Source organism: Brachycentrus maculatus, unplaced genomic scaffold (assembly GCF_059751285.1).
Source record: "Brachycentrus maculatus isolate JH-2025_06_01 unplaced genomic scaffold, ASM5975128v1 h1tg000172l, whole genome shotgun sequence".
NCBI classification, from domain to species: Eukaryota; Metazoa; Arthropoda; class Insecta; order Trichoptera; family Brachycentridae; genus Brachycentrus; species Brachycentrus maculatus.
Window position 1 is genome coordinate 1,381,961 of NW_028280925.1, and position 20,575 is coordinate 1,402,535.

A 20,575-nucleotide genomic window follows, 5' to 3' on the forward strand; every position below is an offset into this window, starting at 1 on the left:
AAAAGGGTGTTGGACTTGACATCAAAAGTTAAATCGTCTTTTTCTGTTGATCGATTCTCATTTTTTTGTGTTCTATTTCCTTGATCTGCTTTTACATCATTCTCTCCTTGCAATTCTGGATATCGTTAAGTGCAAGGGCGGAAAACTCTCTTCCCACATTGGCCGCTGGAGATTACTGATCCAGGAATTACTTGAGCCCCTAGGAGATATTATCCCTCCCCTCTTTCCATGAAGGAACATGCGGGACATTTCCTTCCCCCAGTATAGAGAAATGGGGCAATTTGACAAAGGGCGCCTTACCAAAAAAGGTTGGAAAATTGTGGTTTAGTACAACAGTTTGTGTAACAAGACTTCGGTCATATGTCAGACTTGTTCTGTCTTTCTTATTTGACTTCAACCTCTTTCCCTCCGTACGGGCTACATTTTCTGTGATTATTAATATATTTCTCTACGTTGCTTCCTTCTTCTAGTAACATATCCATCAAGCATGAAATAATTATCTCTCTCACTCCAAAGCTCTCCTATTGCTAAGGCCTCGGTCATGATTCAAGTGGAATGTGTCGAGCGGCAAGCAGCAAGCGGCGAGTTTCATAACCAAAAAAAAGTGACAACCCGCTCATTCTTCTGTTTTTAACACATAATATTTTTCAGTTTTAAATAATTCCGTTTTGTGAATTTGACTTATAAAATTTTATGAACGCACATCTTATTTAAAATCTACTTTTTAACGCTTGGTACTAAAAATATTGAATTTTAAATATTTTAATTATTTTCAGCATAATGAAAGGCATCAGTTACTGAAAAAAACCTTTTTGGGAAAAATGTAATAGGAAAAAAAATACTAGTGTGTTTTGAGCTGGTTGAAATATATATTGTTTTAAAGCAAAATGACTCCCAATCGCACATGTATTCTGTACAAGAAGTTTGATAAATAAAACTATTTCAACAGCTCTACAACGGTTTTTAAATTTTTCAAGCTACCCTGCCAATTCAATGTCCACGTTTTATAAAATTGTCATCATTGACCAAATATTCGCTTGCTTTTGGCATGCACGTTTTGAAAAAGCTTTGACACGTACTTTGGTCGTAAATTGCATTTGCTCGGAAATTTCACCAAGCGGAATATTATTGTACCTCTCTGAAATATTAACTTCTCACGTGAATTTCGAAATGTGTAACTCGTAACTTAAGGTGTGTGCTAATAAAGTACCAAAGTAGAGAAACCTGCATTTGTTAAGACGAGTTTGGAAAGACCCAAAATGTTGTGAAACTCAATTTCGTTATTCCTTCCAATTTTCCTCCAAAATCTCCCTTCTTAATACTTTTCTACAATATGTGAAAGGATTTGGAAACACGTGTAACATATACCATTCTACCCATGATTGATAACCACACTACTCAAATTTTTACCATCCTATAAGTGACACGTTATTTCATATGTGAGTTGTCGACAGGATCTATGGATGATTTGAGTAAGCTTTTCACCAACCCTCTATGAAATGTAAGATTCTTCCCGAATTATTTTACATACTAGGAGAATCCATGATTTTTAAATCTTATTTTTATCAAACATAATTTGACCAGTTTTCCATATTCCTATAATTTCATGTAACTCATTTTCAAATATTTTTTATATTCCTTCATCTATGTTGAAACGTTAATGTAATCTGTATCTTAAAAATTAATTTATTACTGATATCGTAGTCGTACAGGAGAAAGTGACCAACTAACAAAACGTAAAATGTCCAGGAGGGCCATTTAAGTCACTTTTGCTTGGCAAAAAAATTAGCATCAATGCAGATAGTCATTTTAAACAAGGCAATATTAAGCTAGTAAGATATCAAATAGTCAATGATCACCTTTTTTGAAAAAAATGCACTTGGTCACTTTCTCCTATTTGACTACGATATGTTTGTATAAATTTTTGTAGAGAGTCAAATGCGTTGAAGTAAAAATAAATTGAGTTTTGTTTTTTTTTATACCATCAAAATATTTTCTTTTTTTTTTCAGAGCGATGGCTGCATTGAAGGGTCGTTCGGCTATAATCTTCTACTTAAAGTTGCGTCACAATAACCTTCCAAAACTCCAAGGCTTTATTTTCCTTGGACTGGATATTCGTCACCTCACGATACATAACAGTAGTCTGGCGGTAGTAGAGGAGTCATCTCTGAGTTCTATTGGTAAGTTCAATTGATGTTCAATATGTATGTATTCGTAATAAAATAGAGTTCATAAGTTTGGCGTCAAGGAGAGAAATATAAACTTTTAATTTATTATTATTGTTATTATCAGAGACTTTTTGTTTCACCCTATGGATGATATTTTAAAATATTTATTATACATGTCTCCGTTGTTTTTTTTACGATTGACGATGGACTTACGACTAAAACTTACAACCCGGTATTTAATTAGCTAAATTACTCTCTTATGTAATGTTTAAACTCTCACAATTTTAGAAAATCTATACGGCATGGTTTAAAAAATATATTACACGCATTTAAGTTAAATGCCTCCATAGCGTAATGATTACTGCGTTTGCATTAGAGGTCTTATGTTCGATTCACTGGGGGTTCAAAAGAAGTGTAATATCACTAAAATATTTATTCAATTTAACCCTGGGCTAGAACCTGAACCGTAAGATTGGTCACCTTACCTTGATAATTTAAGATAAACTTGATATTGCATAAAATTTAAGCAGTACCCTATGTGTCATTACGTGCAGATGAGGATTAGAAAATGGAATAGTTAAATGCTAGGTCGTAAGCCCCGGCATACTTCGTTTTATTTGAGACACCTGTAATACTTAAAATCTATAGAAAAAACTCAAAGTTATATTTTTTTATAAACATTTTTTTCCCTATGAAATTATTATCAACAATTGATAAAATAAATATGTAAGTGATTTTATTACATTGTATTATGTAATTTCTTTGAGTGACAGTCTTTTGAAAATACTTGAGTTGTTTAGAACAATAACTATGGTGATATCAGGTTAAATAGTAGTTTTTACATGATATTTAAATTTAATCAAAATATTATTAGCACTTAATTTAGCAAAATTTATCAGAAACACGCTATAAAAATGCACTTCACTGAGCAAATATGAATCCAACAAAATTTACCCCCAACCCACTTTTAAGTTTTACGTTACGAGGAGAAATTACTCGCACAAGTGAATATCGCAGTAAAGATTTCACAGCTATGGAATAATTTGCTTGCATGCTGTGAGCTGGCCATTTGGTTATGGGTTTGAGCGGAAATACTCAACCCTAATTCACAATCGTTTCATGAAAATTGTTCGGAACTTTTCCGACCCCTATTTATTCAAATCGTCTTTTAAACATGAAAATATGAGAGGTCAACATACATTTTGGCTTCAATTGTCATATTAAAAACTCAAATTACAGTTTACTACACATTCCTTTGTTTATCCTACTTCTTCCGGAAAAACAATATCGTTGGTATTTCAATAAGTATGAATAAAAATTCCTTCAGCAAATGTATTATGGTTCATGCTTTTCTCAAATTCTAATTATTGTTTTTTCTTCTTCTATTTTTTAGATGACCTTTGTTGAATGTTTCAGTAACATGTTCTTTTTTACCATTTGAACTTCGTTAACCAATTATCTTTTAAATATATACCAATTCCCCTCAAATATTATTAAACACCATTTAATTGTATATTTCTCTTTTAAATATGCTTTAAATAAATAAACCAGTATTTAGAAAAATATTATACTAAATTCATTCCCGGATTACCTAAAAGTGTACGATCGTAAAACCAGGAAAATGTTTTTTTTCGTCTTTTTCATAATATTAATTTACTCGTATATTTATAATATGTCAACATAGAGTATTATTCAAAATATAACAGAAATGGAATAACACACAGTATCGTCCAATTTTTATGTCAATTTCACACAAAAAAACAACCATTGTTACTATCAACAAAAAAATATTTCAGGGGTTATCTGAATAAAAAAAATACTGATAGAAATATCTTATCAACCGTATAAAAAATAAACTTTTGAAACATTTGGAGTCTTAATTTAAAAAAATACTATATCAGTCAACAAACCTTCCTTTCTTATCTGAACTGTCTAGTGAAAATATGAAACCTTATTGTAACGTGGAAGAAACTACAATAATCGGAATATTTAAAGATATATTCTACTGCCTAAAAAATCAAAGCTGCTTGTCATACTAAGATGGATTTTTCACAATGATTTGCCTCTGAGATAAGCGCTTATTCTTTGAATATTTTACAAGAGTAATATTAACCAAATATCTTTTAAGAACATCAGAAATGAGTACATTGAGGTGCATAACCGGAAACACTTTAGGAAACCGAATAAAGGACACGAAAATTCGGTAAATGTGTAATGGAGGATAAAGTCAGATGCAGAAGACAGTGAACACGATTATGGAATGCCTTTGTCAATAACATGCAAGAAAATAGACTGACCCAAAATGCACTTCAAGAGAACCTGGATGGAAGACGACCACCTGGAAGACCTTCAAAGTAATAGCGTAACAGATGGTAGTCCAAGTCACAAGATACGGGTAACGGAAAAGACAGATCCTCGGATTATAAAAAGAAAGAAAAATAATTATTGTTGTTGGGTAATATATCCAAAATAAAACAAGGTTTGTTGGATTGAATTCTACATTTATTTATGTATTTGTTAATACGTGACGCGTTTCGTCTTCTTAGGACACTATAATACACTTACATTATCAAACACTTACATTATAGACATTATCAAAACTTAGGACGTTGTGTTTGATAATGTCCTAAGAAGACGAAACGTCTCACGTATTAACATTTACTAAATCGATGTAGACTTCAATCCAAAAAACCTTGTTTATTTTGGATATATTACCCAACAATTCAACATGGAGTTCTACCAACTACCTGCAGTTACAATAGATAATTATTACAACATTTTGAGTGTGTCCAAATACTTGTTCACAAAATCTGGATTATCTCCAATTACAGGAGTTATTTTCATATTATTTTTGACATCTCATACAAAATGAAGAAGAATTTGGAAGTCTGGGCATTTACGGGGCTGACGACCGTCATAGGCTGGTTTAAGTGATCACTTTACACACGTGTAACATTCACCAATTCTACCCATTATTGACAACCACACTACTCAAATTCTTGGAAGTTCTGTATATATGAAACAATTTAGAAACCTTGTTCTTGAATCACTAGAACTTTACTAGAGACATCTTTTGGTGAGATGTAAAGAAGCTTTTTATTAAGCAGAAACTCTTCAGGTCCAAATCCTGGATTATAATCACACACATGAGAAACGTTAGAAAATACCATTTTCATTTTTATTATTTGAGCTTATAATTTTATTATTATTATATTTTATTTTCTCACATAGAAACTATTCAAATTGTATATTTTCGTAACGTTAGCTTTTTTTAAAAATGAAAATGACATTTTATTGCACAAATTAAATCATTTTAGTTTCAATTTGATACTAAATTACCTAGCATTCCCAACGTATTAAGAGCTTTAATATGCAGGTCTGTGAATAAACACGTAACTGTGAATATGCAGGTAAAACGGGGTCATTATTTTCAGAGGGCGTGTTAAAACTGAGCCGTAACTTCACAAATGGTTTAGAGCGCCAAATATTTAACTGCAAGGAAACACGGTTATTGAATTAATTTTTCAGCATTCGTCCGGCAACGAATTTTAATTTTACTGTTTTGAGAATACACTACTCCTCTGAAGGTATTTTAGGAACTAAAACAGTTAAAGGGCAATTATCTAAAACTGCCCTATTCTGAACGTATAGTTAAAGAGATATCTTTCATTTTAAAAAAAGCTTACCGAGGTAAATATAAGTAGGTCAAGCTTTAAGTTACTAGATAAAAGGAAAGCTGACTAATAGCTAACAACACCAGGGGTACAGCTAACAAAACATGTGAGTAGTGAACATAATAGGTTGACAGCTAACACAACAGGTAAACAGATAGATTATGTAAGCTTTTTGCTCGCCTGTTATTTTGTCACGTTAATTTAGAAGTATCCTCAGTCGCATAAAAGTTTAATTTGCTTTACACAATATTTTGAGTGTATCCAAAACTTTGGTTGCTATATTTTGATTTATTTTCTTCAAAGAGTTATTTGTATTATTATATTATATGTCCGCCTCCGTAGTGTAATGGTCAGCACGCTCGGCTACCGTTCTGAATGTCCCGGGTTCGATTCCCAAGGGGGGTAAAATAAAATATAAGTGATTTTTTCACTGTAATATTTATTCAATATTACCCTTTACTGGTACCTGAAGCGCAGGGCTGATCACCTTTCCTTCATGTATAAAACGATCAAGATAACACTGCGTTTATATGACGCAGTGCCCTATGCACTATTGAGGTGCGGATAAGGGTTTTATTATTATTATTATTAAGGAATTATTTATTGTATGTTGATATCTCAACATGGATGAAGAACAATACTATTTCGACTTTCCTATTAACTGTTCCTAAACTTTACAACATTTTGAGCGTATCCAAATGCTTGTTTACAAATCTGGATTATCTCCAATTACGGGTGTTATTTTTCATATTTTTTTTTAGCATTGGTGAATGTTACATGTGTGTAAAGTCATCACTTAAACCAGCCTATGACGGTATTTAACCCCGTAAATGCCCAGACTTCCATATTCTTCTTCATCTTAGATGGGATGTCAAAAAATAATATGTTCCTAAACTTGATAAACAAAAGACGCCCCTGAACGTCTTCCTGAATATGATAATTTATTTTTAATTTAAGTCTGACTTGGTAAATACCACATTTTCTTAAAATCTATTGTGACACGTTATTCGATGCATTCCGTTACATTTTCAAACTTTGTATATAAAGCTTAGTCTTAATTTTAGAGTTGTGTCTTTGGGACGTTGAAGGACGAAGAGGGAGTAGGAGCTGTTTCTTTTTTTATCAGTGAGAACATAGAAATTACGGGACAAAACAAATTTTAATTCTGAAATAAAAACTGAATACTGTAATAAAAGATGATAATTTATAAAAAAAATGTGGTTTTAAAACATACCTTTATATTCTTACATAAATCAAGTTACTGAAAGTGAACAAACCATTAAATTATAGACACGCGAAAGCGTACTATACCATTTTGAAAGCGTAATATTACGTAGGTACTTATCCAACTACACCATATCAGTCTTTTCAGTTTCATTTTCCTTTCATTTTTTAATATACATACATATGTATAAAATGTATGGTATATTACTTGATTTCGATAAATTATCAATTTCGAAAAACATATAAAGATACTTCGTTCACTGCAATTGTTCGATTGCTAATATATTTTTTAGTTATTTTTATTTTAATTAATCTAAATAAATAAATAAAAAATTGTTCAATATTTTTTTTCTCGCAAATTTATTCACCGACTACTTCAATATTTCGTCATAAGCTTAAAGCTTCTTTGGTCCTTAATATCGTTAAGTTATACACGATTGAAATTGAAATTTTGACATGTTCTTGCAATATGTTCGTGTTTTTATATACCTGTGACCGGTAAAATAAAGTTTTTTGATCCTTAAGGCAGCGCTATCTGTTGACCTTGCAATATACTACTCATGACTGTTAGCGTGTTTCTTGAAAGCTGTTTCAATATTGTTTACTTACAAGCATTGTGAAATTATACCAAACTGAGCGACAATAACGCGTGGCAAGGTACAAATGACTAGTAATTCGTAAATGTTTCAGCCCCGATTTCTTTTCAAATATTCTGATTGAAAATAATAATTGAATAATGAATCAATACTAATAGTTTTCGTGTATTCAATAACATTTTATTGTGTATTTATATATCTGACCTAATTACGGGGTGAATTATTATGAAAGTTTTGAACAAATCGCTTGTGAATAAATAATTAATCGACAGTTCGTGACGCTTTAGTTTAAACATAATTATGAGGGTGAAATTATAATACACGAATACAAAATTAATTAAAATCCAATGTTTCATGGCTTATCCTAATGGATCTAGAAAATAATAATCTCGTTGGTTTGATTTTACATTATAAACTAGATGTTAACTAATTTCTATTAGAACATAATAATTATAATTTCTAGAACACAATATGAAAATTGAATTCACAAATTTCACGATTGTTATTTCTTTGTGCTAAGAAGAGACATTTTTCAAATATCCGTTTAAAATACTAATTTAAATAAAAAATTTAAAAATCAACTAAATTTACCATCATTCTGTGTTAGTTTTGTATTATGGTCAGCCATCAAACCTTAAAAAAACTCTATTTTTTCTAAATTGTTGTACTTCATAGGTTGCAATCTGTGTGATGATTGGTATGTTTTTTCATAGTCAGTCTTACCACAAAAATATTAACAAAGTATGGTGCACAAACTTCGAAATTAGGTCAAAAAAAAATATTAAAATTATTACTGCGAATATGCGATCGTCAGGTTGATAAACTAACAAAGAAATTTGTTTTATAAAAAGATAAAAACGCGGAAGTTGTTGACTTTCGCCTGTATACAATTATTTAGTCTAAATTAGTTTATTTTAGGAATTTAACGAATATTTCTACCCGTATTTTTTCATGTATTTTATTTACCAATAATATTAATTTTATTTACCAATAGTATTATATTCAGAACATATTTATGTGGCGCATTTAGCGTTCAAAGGAGAACTAAATTATGAAGAAAATAAACTAAATTAGTTTATTTTAGGAAATTGACGAATATTTCTACACATATTTACTTTCATGTCTTTTACGTACCAATAATATTAAATTTCTAGCGCAGTATTATATTCGGAACATATTTATGTGTCGCATTTGGGTAATATCGTGCGAAGGAGAACTAAATTATGAAGTAAATAAACTAAATTAGTTTATTTTAGGAAATTGACGAATTTTTCTACACATATATTTATTTTTATTTTTATAACCCTTATCCGCACCTAATGGTGCATAGGGCACTGCATCAAATTGACGCAGTGTTATCTTGATCATTACTTATATGAAGGCAAGGTGATCACTCTTGCGCTTCAGGAACCAGTCCAGGGTAATATTGAATAAATATTACAGTGTTAAATCACTAATATTTATTTTCACCTCCTCCCCTGGGAATCGAACCCGGGACCTCCAGCACGGTAGCTAAACACGCTGACCATTACACCACAGAGGCGGACACATATTTAATTTCATGTATTTTATTTACCAATAATATTAAATTTCTCCCACATTATTATTTTCGGAACATATTTATGCGTCGCATTTGGGAAATATCGTGCGAGGGAGAACTAAATTATGAAGGAAATAAACTAAAATGCCACTCTCTTTCGCAGGTAAAGGGCTCACACAGCTGGATGTGTCCCAAAACTCCTTGGGGGTGGTTCCCTCGGCTGCCCTCCGCAACCTCCACCACCTGCTGATCCTGAATATGAACCACAACAAGGTGGGAGCCCTCCACGGCCGCGCCTTCGAGGGATTAGACACCCTAGAAATACTCACCCTGTACGAGAATAAACTCAGCAATATCGAGTCTGATGCCTTCAAAGGATTGGAAAAGTAAGTTCATATATTAAACTTTATTTTAATTTATGATTATTAATTATAATAAATATTTTATTGTAACTAAATTATAATGTCTACCGGTTTCGAATCTAACCGCTTCTTTGTCAAGACTGATTAATACTAGTATTAATCAGTCTTAATAAAGAAGCGGTTAGCTTCGAAACCGGTAGACATTATAATAATAATAAACCCTTATTCGCACTCCAATGATGCATAGGGCACTGCATGATATAAATTCAGTGTTATCTTGATCGTTAACACACGAAGGAAAGGTGATCAGCCCTTCAATTCAGGTACCAGTCCAGGGTAATATTTAATAAATATCAAAGTGAAAAAATCACTCATATTTATTAGACCCCCCTCTGGGAATCGAACCCGAGACCTCCAGAACGGTTGCCGAGCGTGCTGAGCATTGCATTATGGCGGCGAACAAAAATTAAGGTATAATAAAATATTTATAGTGATTTTAAAACAAAGTTACATATTAATTATAAAATTTTAAATCACAAAGTAAGTGCTTCAAATATATTTATATTTTTAATTGCAAGTGATATTGCAAGGAACATCTTAAAAATATTCAGTTTTATAGGTAACTCAACATGAGATGAAACATATGCAGTGGAACCTCTCATAACGAGCATAATGCGTTTCGGAATCTTACTCGTCAAGCGAAAAAAAAAAAATGTTTTGACTGGCGGAGAAGTCCCGGCTCACAAGTAGATGTCGTGAAAAAGTGACTTGACCTTTTTCCGTAACTCGTTACGAGAAATGTCGCTCGTTAAAAAAGTAACTTTTCACTTTTTTTTACTCGTTATACGGATTACTCGTTATAAGAGGTTCTACTTTATATCATACAACGATTTAATAGTGATATTAACCAATTGCAGCTTGAATTCAAAATTAAACATATATTTCAATGACGTAACATGAATAGTACTTGAATGTACTTACCACATGGCAACGGACACCGACCAATAAAAGCTAAAAAATATCCAAACTAAATACTTTTTATTTAAAAAAAAATAAAAACTGTTTATTTGAAAATTGAAATCATTTGTTCACTAGAAATCTCAATTTAAATATGAATAAATATCATTTTAATGTTGTTTTGTCTTTATTTTATAAAATATTAAATGGGTAGATATTTACCCAAAGCGTTTGCTGTATTTAATAAATTACACAAATATAGCACTCAACAGACTCTGACAGTGGTCGAAAAACTTATTATCTAACAAATAAATGATAACGATTAAAAAAATTCATGGGACCCAAATCTGTTTCAATTGCAGTTTAAATCTGTTCTGAATCTGTTTCTAGTACAGCTTTATTTTAATTTTGGACCTTTATTCAATAACGGGTATACGCAGTAAAACTTGATTTATACCTAAAAAGGATTTAATTAATTGATTCTTTTTTCGATGCTATGGAATCTACAAAAACACGAACTATTGCAAATATATCCTTGCATATCCTTTAAATGTTTGATCAAGTAAAGTTTGTATATGGTTTTTATTTTAGTATGTTTTTAGGTTCTCGTCAATAAGACGATTTTTTTTATTGCTTTTAACAAAGTTCGTGCTTCAAAAATATTGTTTGGATGAATATTAAAAGTCTAACAGCCTTCCCGCGAATATTTGTGCCGAAGTCTTACTTAAGAGCCTCAAAGAGCTGCATGCGGCTTTGGGGCCACACTTTGCCAACCCACGGACTATGACATCCCTGTAAACTATTTACCTTGGGGATATTTAAATGGAGTAAATAATTGTCGAGCGCTGGAAATAAAATATATCAACGCTGTTTAGCCCTTCAAGGCAAATACGAAGTGTGAAATAGCTTGCGAGAATAGAGACACCTACGGGGAAAATAAAGCATTCTTGAATAAAGTCTGGTCCATTTAAATGTAATCCCTGTGAAATCAAGAATGAATATAGGTTAATAAAACACTTCCTTTTTGAAGACTAAAAAACACTTAATTTGGTTAAAAGACACATTAAAACAATGTATTGATATTTTTTTTACTTCCTGTATTTATTCAACTCAGAAAATATTTCAAGAGTTGTAGTTATCTGAAAATGTGAAATTGTAAAAAAACTAACTAATTAACTAACGAAGAATGAATAGAACGCCATACCAATCCGTCTTTGCAAAAAAATTACGCGCTTTCCACAATCACGCATTTCTTCGTACATACCCGCCAATTATTACGACTCCTGAGCGGACCACTTCCACGTAATAGAAATACTTGATCCTACCATGTAATCATTGGTCTTCCTTTGCTTCTATTTCGAACCACATTTGCATCATGATATTTTTGTTGTTTTTCGAAAAACTATCTCAACACACCATTCTTAATTTTATCGATAATGCTTATCTCCACCTTGCATTCTTTCCTTGTATCACCAATCGAACATCTATTATACATACATACTTTTGCTTTACATTATTCTGAGAGATCGTATTTTGACTGCATTTTTTTTACCCTTCAAATTTATTTCCACGAATAAAGGGAAAAAATGGACGCCAATCTCGAATGTCACCAATGCCCAATAGACGCCACTGAAAAAAAGTCCAATCAAATATTCACACACTCGCCATATTTGAGGACGTATTCGTTAGTTAATTCAATAATAAAAAGATACTCAATGAAATTTTATTCACAATGAAAATTCATTCAATATGAATCGAAAATATTAAAATTACTAATGTACAAATTATTTTAGTACAAAAATAAATAAATACCGTTTCATTAAAATGAATACGATCAGATTGGTCGCCGGTCTGTCAACAAATATTGGATTGAATCAATAAACTTGACTTTCATTCTCATTTTCAATACACATTAGTCGTGTTCAATTATATTTTCTGAGTGTTATTGACATTTTGATTAAATAAATAATAAAAAAGATAACTTAGTGTAAAAACGAATTCCTTATTAGTATGCCATGATATAGTATTAAAGAAAACCATTGTTTTTTTTACCAAGTTTATACTACTACTACCATCACGCCATTTTCAAGGGTAAGCAGAGAGGATGAAACGCCAAACTCTTCTGTCTTGACATACACTCCTCGCCTCCTTAACATCCATACATCTAGTCATACATGCCCTCCGATTACGCAGACTTTTGACGCCGCCAGATTTTAGGTTCTGATTGATCTGATCGTGCCACATCTTTTTCGGTCGCCCTCGTTCTATTGGGAGTTTATATTTGTTACACATAGTTTCGGAAGCTAGGCTTCCATCTTCAGGTCTAAATATTAACTTTACATTAAGACCTGAAGATTAAGATAATGTTTACTAAGATAAAGTCAAAATTTAGACCTAAAGATGGAAGCTTAGCATCCGAAACTAGTTATCACAAAAATAAACTCAAGTGGTTAAAAAAACAAGTGTTTTCTTAAATAATATCATCATGTCTTACTGCAAAGTAAATACTGAAACAATAAACAAAATATGTAATGATATTTATATTTTAATAAATTTAATATATCGCTCACTCCTTTCAAGAACGTCATAAATCAAAATACTTGATTTTTCAGGAGAACGTTTTTAAAGTTTAAAAATATAATACAATGTATTAAAAATAAATACCATGCCACATACTGAACTTTTTACTGTGCAACAGATCTTTTTAGGTAAAACCTGAAGTTTTTTTCTCCATTTGAAAAATATTTAGCATATTTAAAAAAATTGTTAAACAATACCTTTTCTTCAAAATGCAAAAACAACACTTTCTGCCCTGTAGCGGGTAAATATCATGTTAAAAATATGCCTCTTTTGCTGGGATATAGTACATTTTCTGAGCATTCCGAAAACATGCATAACTGAAAATTGTCAATTTTTGATTTATGACGTTCTTGAAAGGAGTGAGCGATATATGAGACAGTAATTTACCCATAAAATGCGTGGCAAAATATTGAGAATTACTTTGACGATAAAATTATAACAATTTTATCGGAAAAATGGTATATTGTCAGAGAAATAACATTATAATGGAAAAACGTTCTGTCAATATTTATTGAATTAATGTATTTTCATTATTTCAATAAATTACAACAAAGAGCCAAAAGTCGAGTAAATAAAGTGTGCTTTCAATTGTCACGTCACTAGACACGCTTTGTTTGAAGATTAGGAATGATAAATTAGACATTTTTACTTATGCGAGCTTTTATACAGCATTTTATTCATGTGACTGATAAAAGCTCCCATTCATTGACTTTTTACAGTTATGTGAATAAAAGAGATTCTTGTGAATATTTTATACAAAGGTTAAGAATTTAACGAAGATCTCATTGTTAGTAATTATCAAGTGACCACAATACAAAAATAAAAAATTTCAAAAAAAAAAACTTTGAATTGTTATTGTACATTCATAGAAATTAAAATATTTATATTTTTTTCCAAAATACATATATCATCAAATTCAGAGAATTGCTAACGTACGTACAAACAATGTTTTAAAGTGCTTTTTTAATGTGGGAAAATATTTTAATACGTAACCTATATTCATAATTATTTATATATATATATATATATATATATATATATATATATATATATATATATATATATATATATATATATATATATATATATATATATATATATATATATATATATATATATATATATATATATATATATATATATATATATATATATATATATATATATATATATATATATATATATATATATATATATATATATATATATATAAATATATATATATATATATATATATATATATATATATATATATTTATATATATATATATATATATATATATATATATATATATATATATATATATGTAATAAAATACCTAGGTACCTACCTATACATTTTAATAAGTACTTACAAATAGTACCTACATAAAACAGATATACCACCAGATGTCGCATGCGTCGCACTGAATAAAACAAAAGACATCAGATAAAAAAAATATAATATTGTTAACTGTCAGAATCAGATAGATAGAAAGATAGATATAAAAATATTGTAAAGATTAATTAAGAATAAACTTTAATTATAAACTTTAATTACAAAGCAACACATCGTTTATTTTATTATTATACATATTATTTACACCCAATTTACGAAGGAAAATATTACCACTTTATAAAACGACAATTTTGCTAATCAAAAATGAAGAAATAAAAAAAATGAATCCTGCTCCTCAAACATTAGAAAACTTACTAGAAAAATTACTACAAAATGTCTATATCTATATACAAACATATATTTAAATTATATACACATGAGTATTATTTAATAAAGGTCCATAGCCTACTCTCATATTACATATTTATAAAACATTTATTTATAATTAAATATTGAGGTTGGTAGACACAAAATATATCGTCTCATTTGGCCGTTACTAATGGTGAATGTAACACAAGTGTATAAAGTGATCTCCTAAGCTAGCCAAACATCAGATCGTAAGCCTCGGGATGCTCAGACTTCCATTTTCTTTCACGTAAAAGCAATTCACGTTCGTTTTTTTTATATCAAGTTGAGACACGTATAATCAACAAAAATCTTTGTAAACGAGTCTCGTTAAATGTACCCTTGCCACTGAAAAGCACAGTAAGGACACTTTATTGAAAAAATTAAATATGTGTAGACATGATGAAAATTAATAAATAAAAATGGGAGTTTTAAAGTACAGAATAAAATTTGATCGAATAATATAAGCCTTAAGATAGTAAGTAAAGCAATTCATTTTCATCCGCAAAGGCTTATTCCCGGTGGAAATCAATGAAAACGTTCGTAACTGGTGTTTGTTTAAAGTGTTTTATAAAGTAGGCACGTATAAATGAGAACATTATAGTGGATTGTACTTACGTACCATCACTTCCACTGCGTGCGTCTGCTTTTACTGCGAAAATAATACTCAGAATTCAAATACGAGCACATTCATATTTGATTAAAATATCTAAGAAAGTAAAAATCCATAAACATTCTTTTCAAGACTGTAAACTTTGTCATTATGTACGAGAATTTTTTGAAGAAAAAAAAACGCTCATTTCGTCCGCTAGTAGAACATTTCAATATTAAGTTTAAAATGCTTCAATATTTGTATACTCGTATAATATATTATAAAAACACTTGTCCACATTAATTATCTTATACATACCCGCCGATTATTACGACCTGACTAGTATTTAAACCCTTACCTGACCAGTATTGAAAATACTCGATCATACCACGTTCTCCTCGGTCTTCCTCTGCGAAATTTAAATACATTTAAAAATGTATTTTCAAAATATTTATATACCTACACCCTGCGCAAAGTAACCTCTGCCTTTTAAAAGTTCAGAAAGTGGTTTTTAATTGTTAAGTTTTCGTATATTTTAAGTTTTCACAAAGTTCCGCGTCCCTTGTCAAACCTTTATCAACAATTTCCATTATTCAAACGATATCTGAAAGTTTGCCTGAAGTAAAACGCCTTTCCTTATTATTGTAGTTTGTTACATACTTTAAAGGGTAAAGAATCTTTAGTCGATTTTATGAGGTCGCTTGGAGGGGCCGAAGATGTTGCCCGTTTCATCTGAGAAGTCCAGTGTCCAATTTTACAGATATAAAATATGAAAGAATGATTGAGAATAAGGAATATGTTCTCCACATTTTCTGAAAAAATGTGTGTTATTAAAAATTACCATTGACTCATGTACGTAGTGAAATAAATAACTAAACTTCATTGCTTGTAATGTGAATTCAAGGTAATCAGTCTTGTAGTCCAAATTCTTGGATTCTTATAAAAGTAATATAAATATTGTATTTGACGGAATAAAGGAAAAGAAATGGAGGCTGTAGATTTCCTTAAACGAGTAGAGATTGAGAGCAAGGCACTGGGTCTGAAGATTAACCAGAGCAAAACCAAGATCATGATCATAGATCGATCTAAGAAGTTTGGTCATTTCAGAAACCCACACGAAGGTTTAGTGATAATAATCCAGTTTCAGTTCCTTGGATTTCAAATCAGCAATAAAGAATCACAAGTGATCACTTCAGCCAGCCTATGACGGTCGTAAACCCTGTAAATGCCCAATCTTCCATATTCTTCTTCATCTATATTGAGATGTCAAAAAAAAATATAAAACATAATTATTAATAGAAATAATTGTTTTCACGTTTTATAATTAAGCTTCATACAAAAACAAACTTTACTAACGCCTTAAGTTCCTTAATGGTAATTAAATTTTATTAGAGTAATTATCCAGATAATGGTTGAAATATAATATTAATTACCTGTCTTAAATTAACACTCTAGTCTAAAATATGTAAATATTATTCTCGTAAGTCTCGTTATTGGAAGTCGTGGTAGAGTTGGCTTGAACCACAACCCGATTTATAATATGCGATATTTGATATTCTTACATTATAATATTACAATATGTATGTTTTATATACAATATGAAATTAAATCAAAAATAATATTTGCACTCTTGCAAACAATTAATTCATGGCATCTGCAAAGATCTTCTAAAGATAATAATACATTTATAAGTAATAAAATTAAACAAAAAATATATTTTTCTCAGACGAATGTGCGGCAAAACGATGTATTATAGATGTTCAAATGGTGAAATAAGAAAATAATGCAAGGTTCATAAATATTTTCGATCAAATAAGAAAAGGTGTGTTTGTTTGATGTGGAACGAATGAGGGAGAAAAGAACAAATTTATGAGGCGAATATACTTGGAAAAAGGTGAGGAATTCCGAGGAAGTCCGAGAGAAATTTGGCACGATCGGGTATTTAAAATACTTAAAAGCTGTCAGACCAAGAGTTAGGATAATCGGCGGGTATATATAAAATAAAAAACTCTCCTTATCATTATTTACTTTGTGTAATACCACTTTTATAAACACTTATTCGTGACTATCGGTTTCGGAAAATCATTCCATCGTCAGGTCATAAAAATAAAATTATTACTATTCGACATTTGTATGAAATGATGATAATATTATGATAAGAAGAATGTTTTATCACCAAACCTCAATGTTTGCAGTTCTTTTAACATACTATATATATATATATATATATATATATATATATATATATTTATTTATATATATATATAAATATATATATATATATATATATATATATATATATATATATATATATATATATATATATATATATATATATATATATATATATATATATATATATATATATATATATATATATATATATATATATATATATATATATATATATATATATATATATATATATATATATATATATATATATATATATATATATATATATATATATATATATATATATATATATATATATATATATATATATATATATATAAATATATATACATATATATATATATATAAATATATATATATATGTGTGTATATATATATATACTATATATATATATATATATAGTTTGCATAGACAGAGTGGTATGGCGTTGTATTCTCTCTGCCTACTTCTGTGGGAATGTGGTGTGAAATTTGAACAACATAAAAAAAATCTTTAGTAACTGATGTTATATCTTGTGAAAAATGACGCGAATGGCGTTGCACTGATATAACCGCATTCAGTCGCATATAAAATCCAATCTGTGATATACGAAGCATAAACGAACATGTGGTGGATTCACGTAAAACGTACCACACCCGCATGACCGCACCACGCCACATTTACGAGACACATACTCTCCGCGACGCCAGCCCCTAGTGGCGGGGATCTCGCCCCGGGAGGTACCGTGTCATGTCTTTTAAATTATTCCCCGAAGCCAAAAGCCGCAAAGATTGTATCTGAAACTACTATCAGCGTTTTACTACCAAGCCCTCGTTCAACACAAAATATACCGTCGTTTATTTTTACGATTATTTTACTTATTAAAAAAATATATGCCTACATCATTCATCTTAATATTATTTGGGTTAAATAAAATCTTTCACTTACAATAACAAAATATTGTTTGAAAAGAAAATTGAATATGCTTTTATTTCGGATATGTGGATTTGAACAAAATCAACTGTGTGTGTGTGCGTGGGAAGGAGCGCAACCCTCCCTTAATGTAAAAAAAATATTCACTCAATATAAAAAATACATACGAGAATGTATATGTAGTATTTTTACTTTTCACAACATTTTGAGTGTGTCCAAATCCTTGTTCACAATCTACGTTTCTCCACTTGGGAGTTATTTATGTAATTGAGAGAATATTATAGATAAGTAAAATATGGAAGCATTTACAGGGTTTCTGACCTGTCTCTGGTTGGTTTAAATGATCACTTTATACACTTGAAACATTCACTGTTCTACCCATGATTGACAACCATACTATTTAAAAATATTGAACTTTTACATACATTATCAATCCCATGGCAATTTCATGTTAAATATATATTTTTAAATGAGTTCACAAGAGCCATCTTTGATGGATTGAGGAAACTTTTATTTAACAGAGACCATTTTATTTAGATGTTAGCAAAATCCGAACTTTGTGTAGAATTAACTCCTAAATGGAAAAACCCAGTTTTGTATTTAGACACACTTCATAAAAATGTTGTGAATTCTCGATGTATTGAACTCGTCTTTCAATTGGCGGGAATCGAATCCGCGATGCCTGTTTCACAGTCGAGCGTCTATTCAACTACGCCATGGCGCCTGTCAAATATTACGCTGTTTATGTATGCATTAAATTCATTTTAATCTATTTTATTTATGATATGAATGTGATGTATGGGTTCGATTTTAATTAACAACGTGTACATAATTAGAGATACAATCGAATCATATTATAAATTTAATTGTATTTGTAAATCAAATGCAAAATTGATGCAGTTTTGTCCAAATGATTTTTAAAAACCAAATAATTAATACAGAAATGAAATGTGTATATTTATCGTTTACCTCGGCGTGTTTGAATATTTTCATTTAAATTCGCTTGGATTTGTTTTAATTAAGTTTTAATACCGCAAATATAAATTAATGTTTTATTATGTAAGCGGAGTGTATTTTAAATCTTTCAAAAGAAAAGCTTTTAAATACAACATCGTCCGACGAACCTTGGAGAATCCTTGTCCTAGTACTTTAAGGACCCTTTCAGTCGACCACTTTAACTGTTAATTAACTTAAGTAAATGTTTGATGAATCTGTTTATTTCTAATAAACGATATACAAACGTACTTTCTTTCTGATGTTCATAATATGTTTATTTAAATAAAATAGTCGGTGTTGCTGTGGGGTAATACAGGGTGGAAATTGACTGTTTTTAGAGTGTTATGGGTTTACTAATGAAACCACTATGGTCAAATACGAATAATTTTGGTATCCATATAATGGAGTTTACAAACAAAATTATATCATGAAAATAACGACTTTCAAATGGCAACCTACGTATTTTTCTGAACATTCTTGAAAAAGTTTATCGATCTGGTTTCTTTAGTTTTGATGGCTTTTGAATTGTGTAGCGTCTGAGTTTCATTAGCAAAACCCCTAGCCTTTAAATATCTTAAAAAGTAAAATAATCAGGGATGGTTTAATCTCATGACCTTACGGGTCAATTAAAATATCTTTGTAGGGATTCAAGTCGTCCAGGAAATGTCTCGTAGAGCAGTCATGCAAATTCACGAAGTATAACTTCTTGTTCCATCGTGCTGGAACAATCTATAGTCTCTAATCTTTTTTTATTTCAAAAGTTACCGGATTTTGTCGTTGCCAACATCATTATATTGCTAATCACCATCATTATATGAAATGCAGTTCAACGAAAAATTTCTAATACAAAACTTAAATAATATATTTAAATATATTTAAATATATGTATTTAAAAATAATTAAACAAATACATTTAAATGTATATTATTTTAATCGGATTGGAGAATCAATGGATTAAAATATTTTGTATACAATACAATTCAATAGCCGTACTAGTATTTTCCTTGCTTTTTTTCCTTATTTTTTAAAAAAATATTGCTTGAAATAATATGGA

General features: G+C 30.0%; 1 protein-coding gene across 6 annotated transcripts in view; it reads left to right on the top strand.

Moving 5' to 3' along the window:
• LOC148308276 (uncharacterized) overlaps nucleotides 1-20,575 on the top strand; it is a 167,235-nt gene that overhangs the window by 112,047 nt on the left and 34,613 nt on the right. For all 6 annotated transcript variants that reach the window (XM_088262009.1, XM_088262003.1, XM_088262004.1 and 3 more), the window contains exons 4-5: nucleotides 2,011-2,180; nucleotides 9,366-9,588. In XM_088262009.1, coding sequence (XP_088118135.1) covers nucleotides 2,011-2,180; nucleotides 9,366-9,588 — 393 coding nt within the window. The remainder of the gene's footprint in view (nucleotides 1-2,010; nucleotides 2,181-9,365; nucleotides 9,589-20,575) is intronic.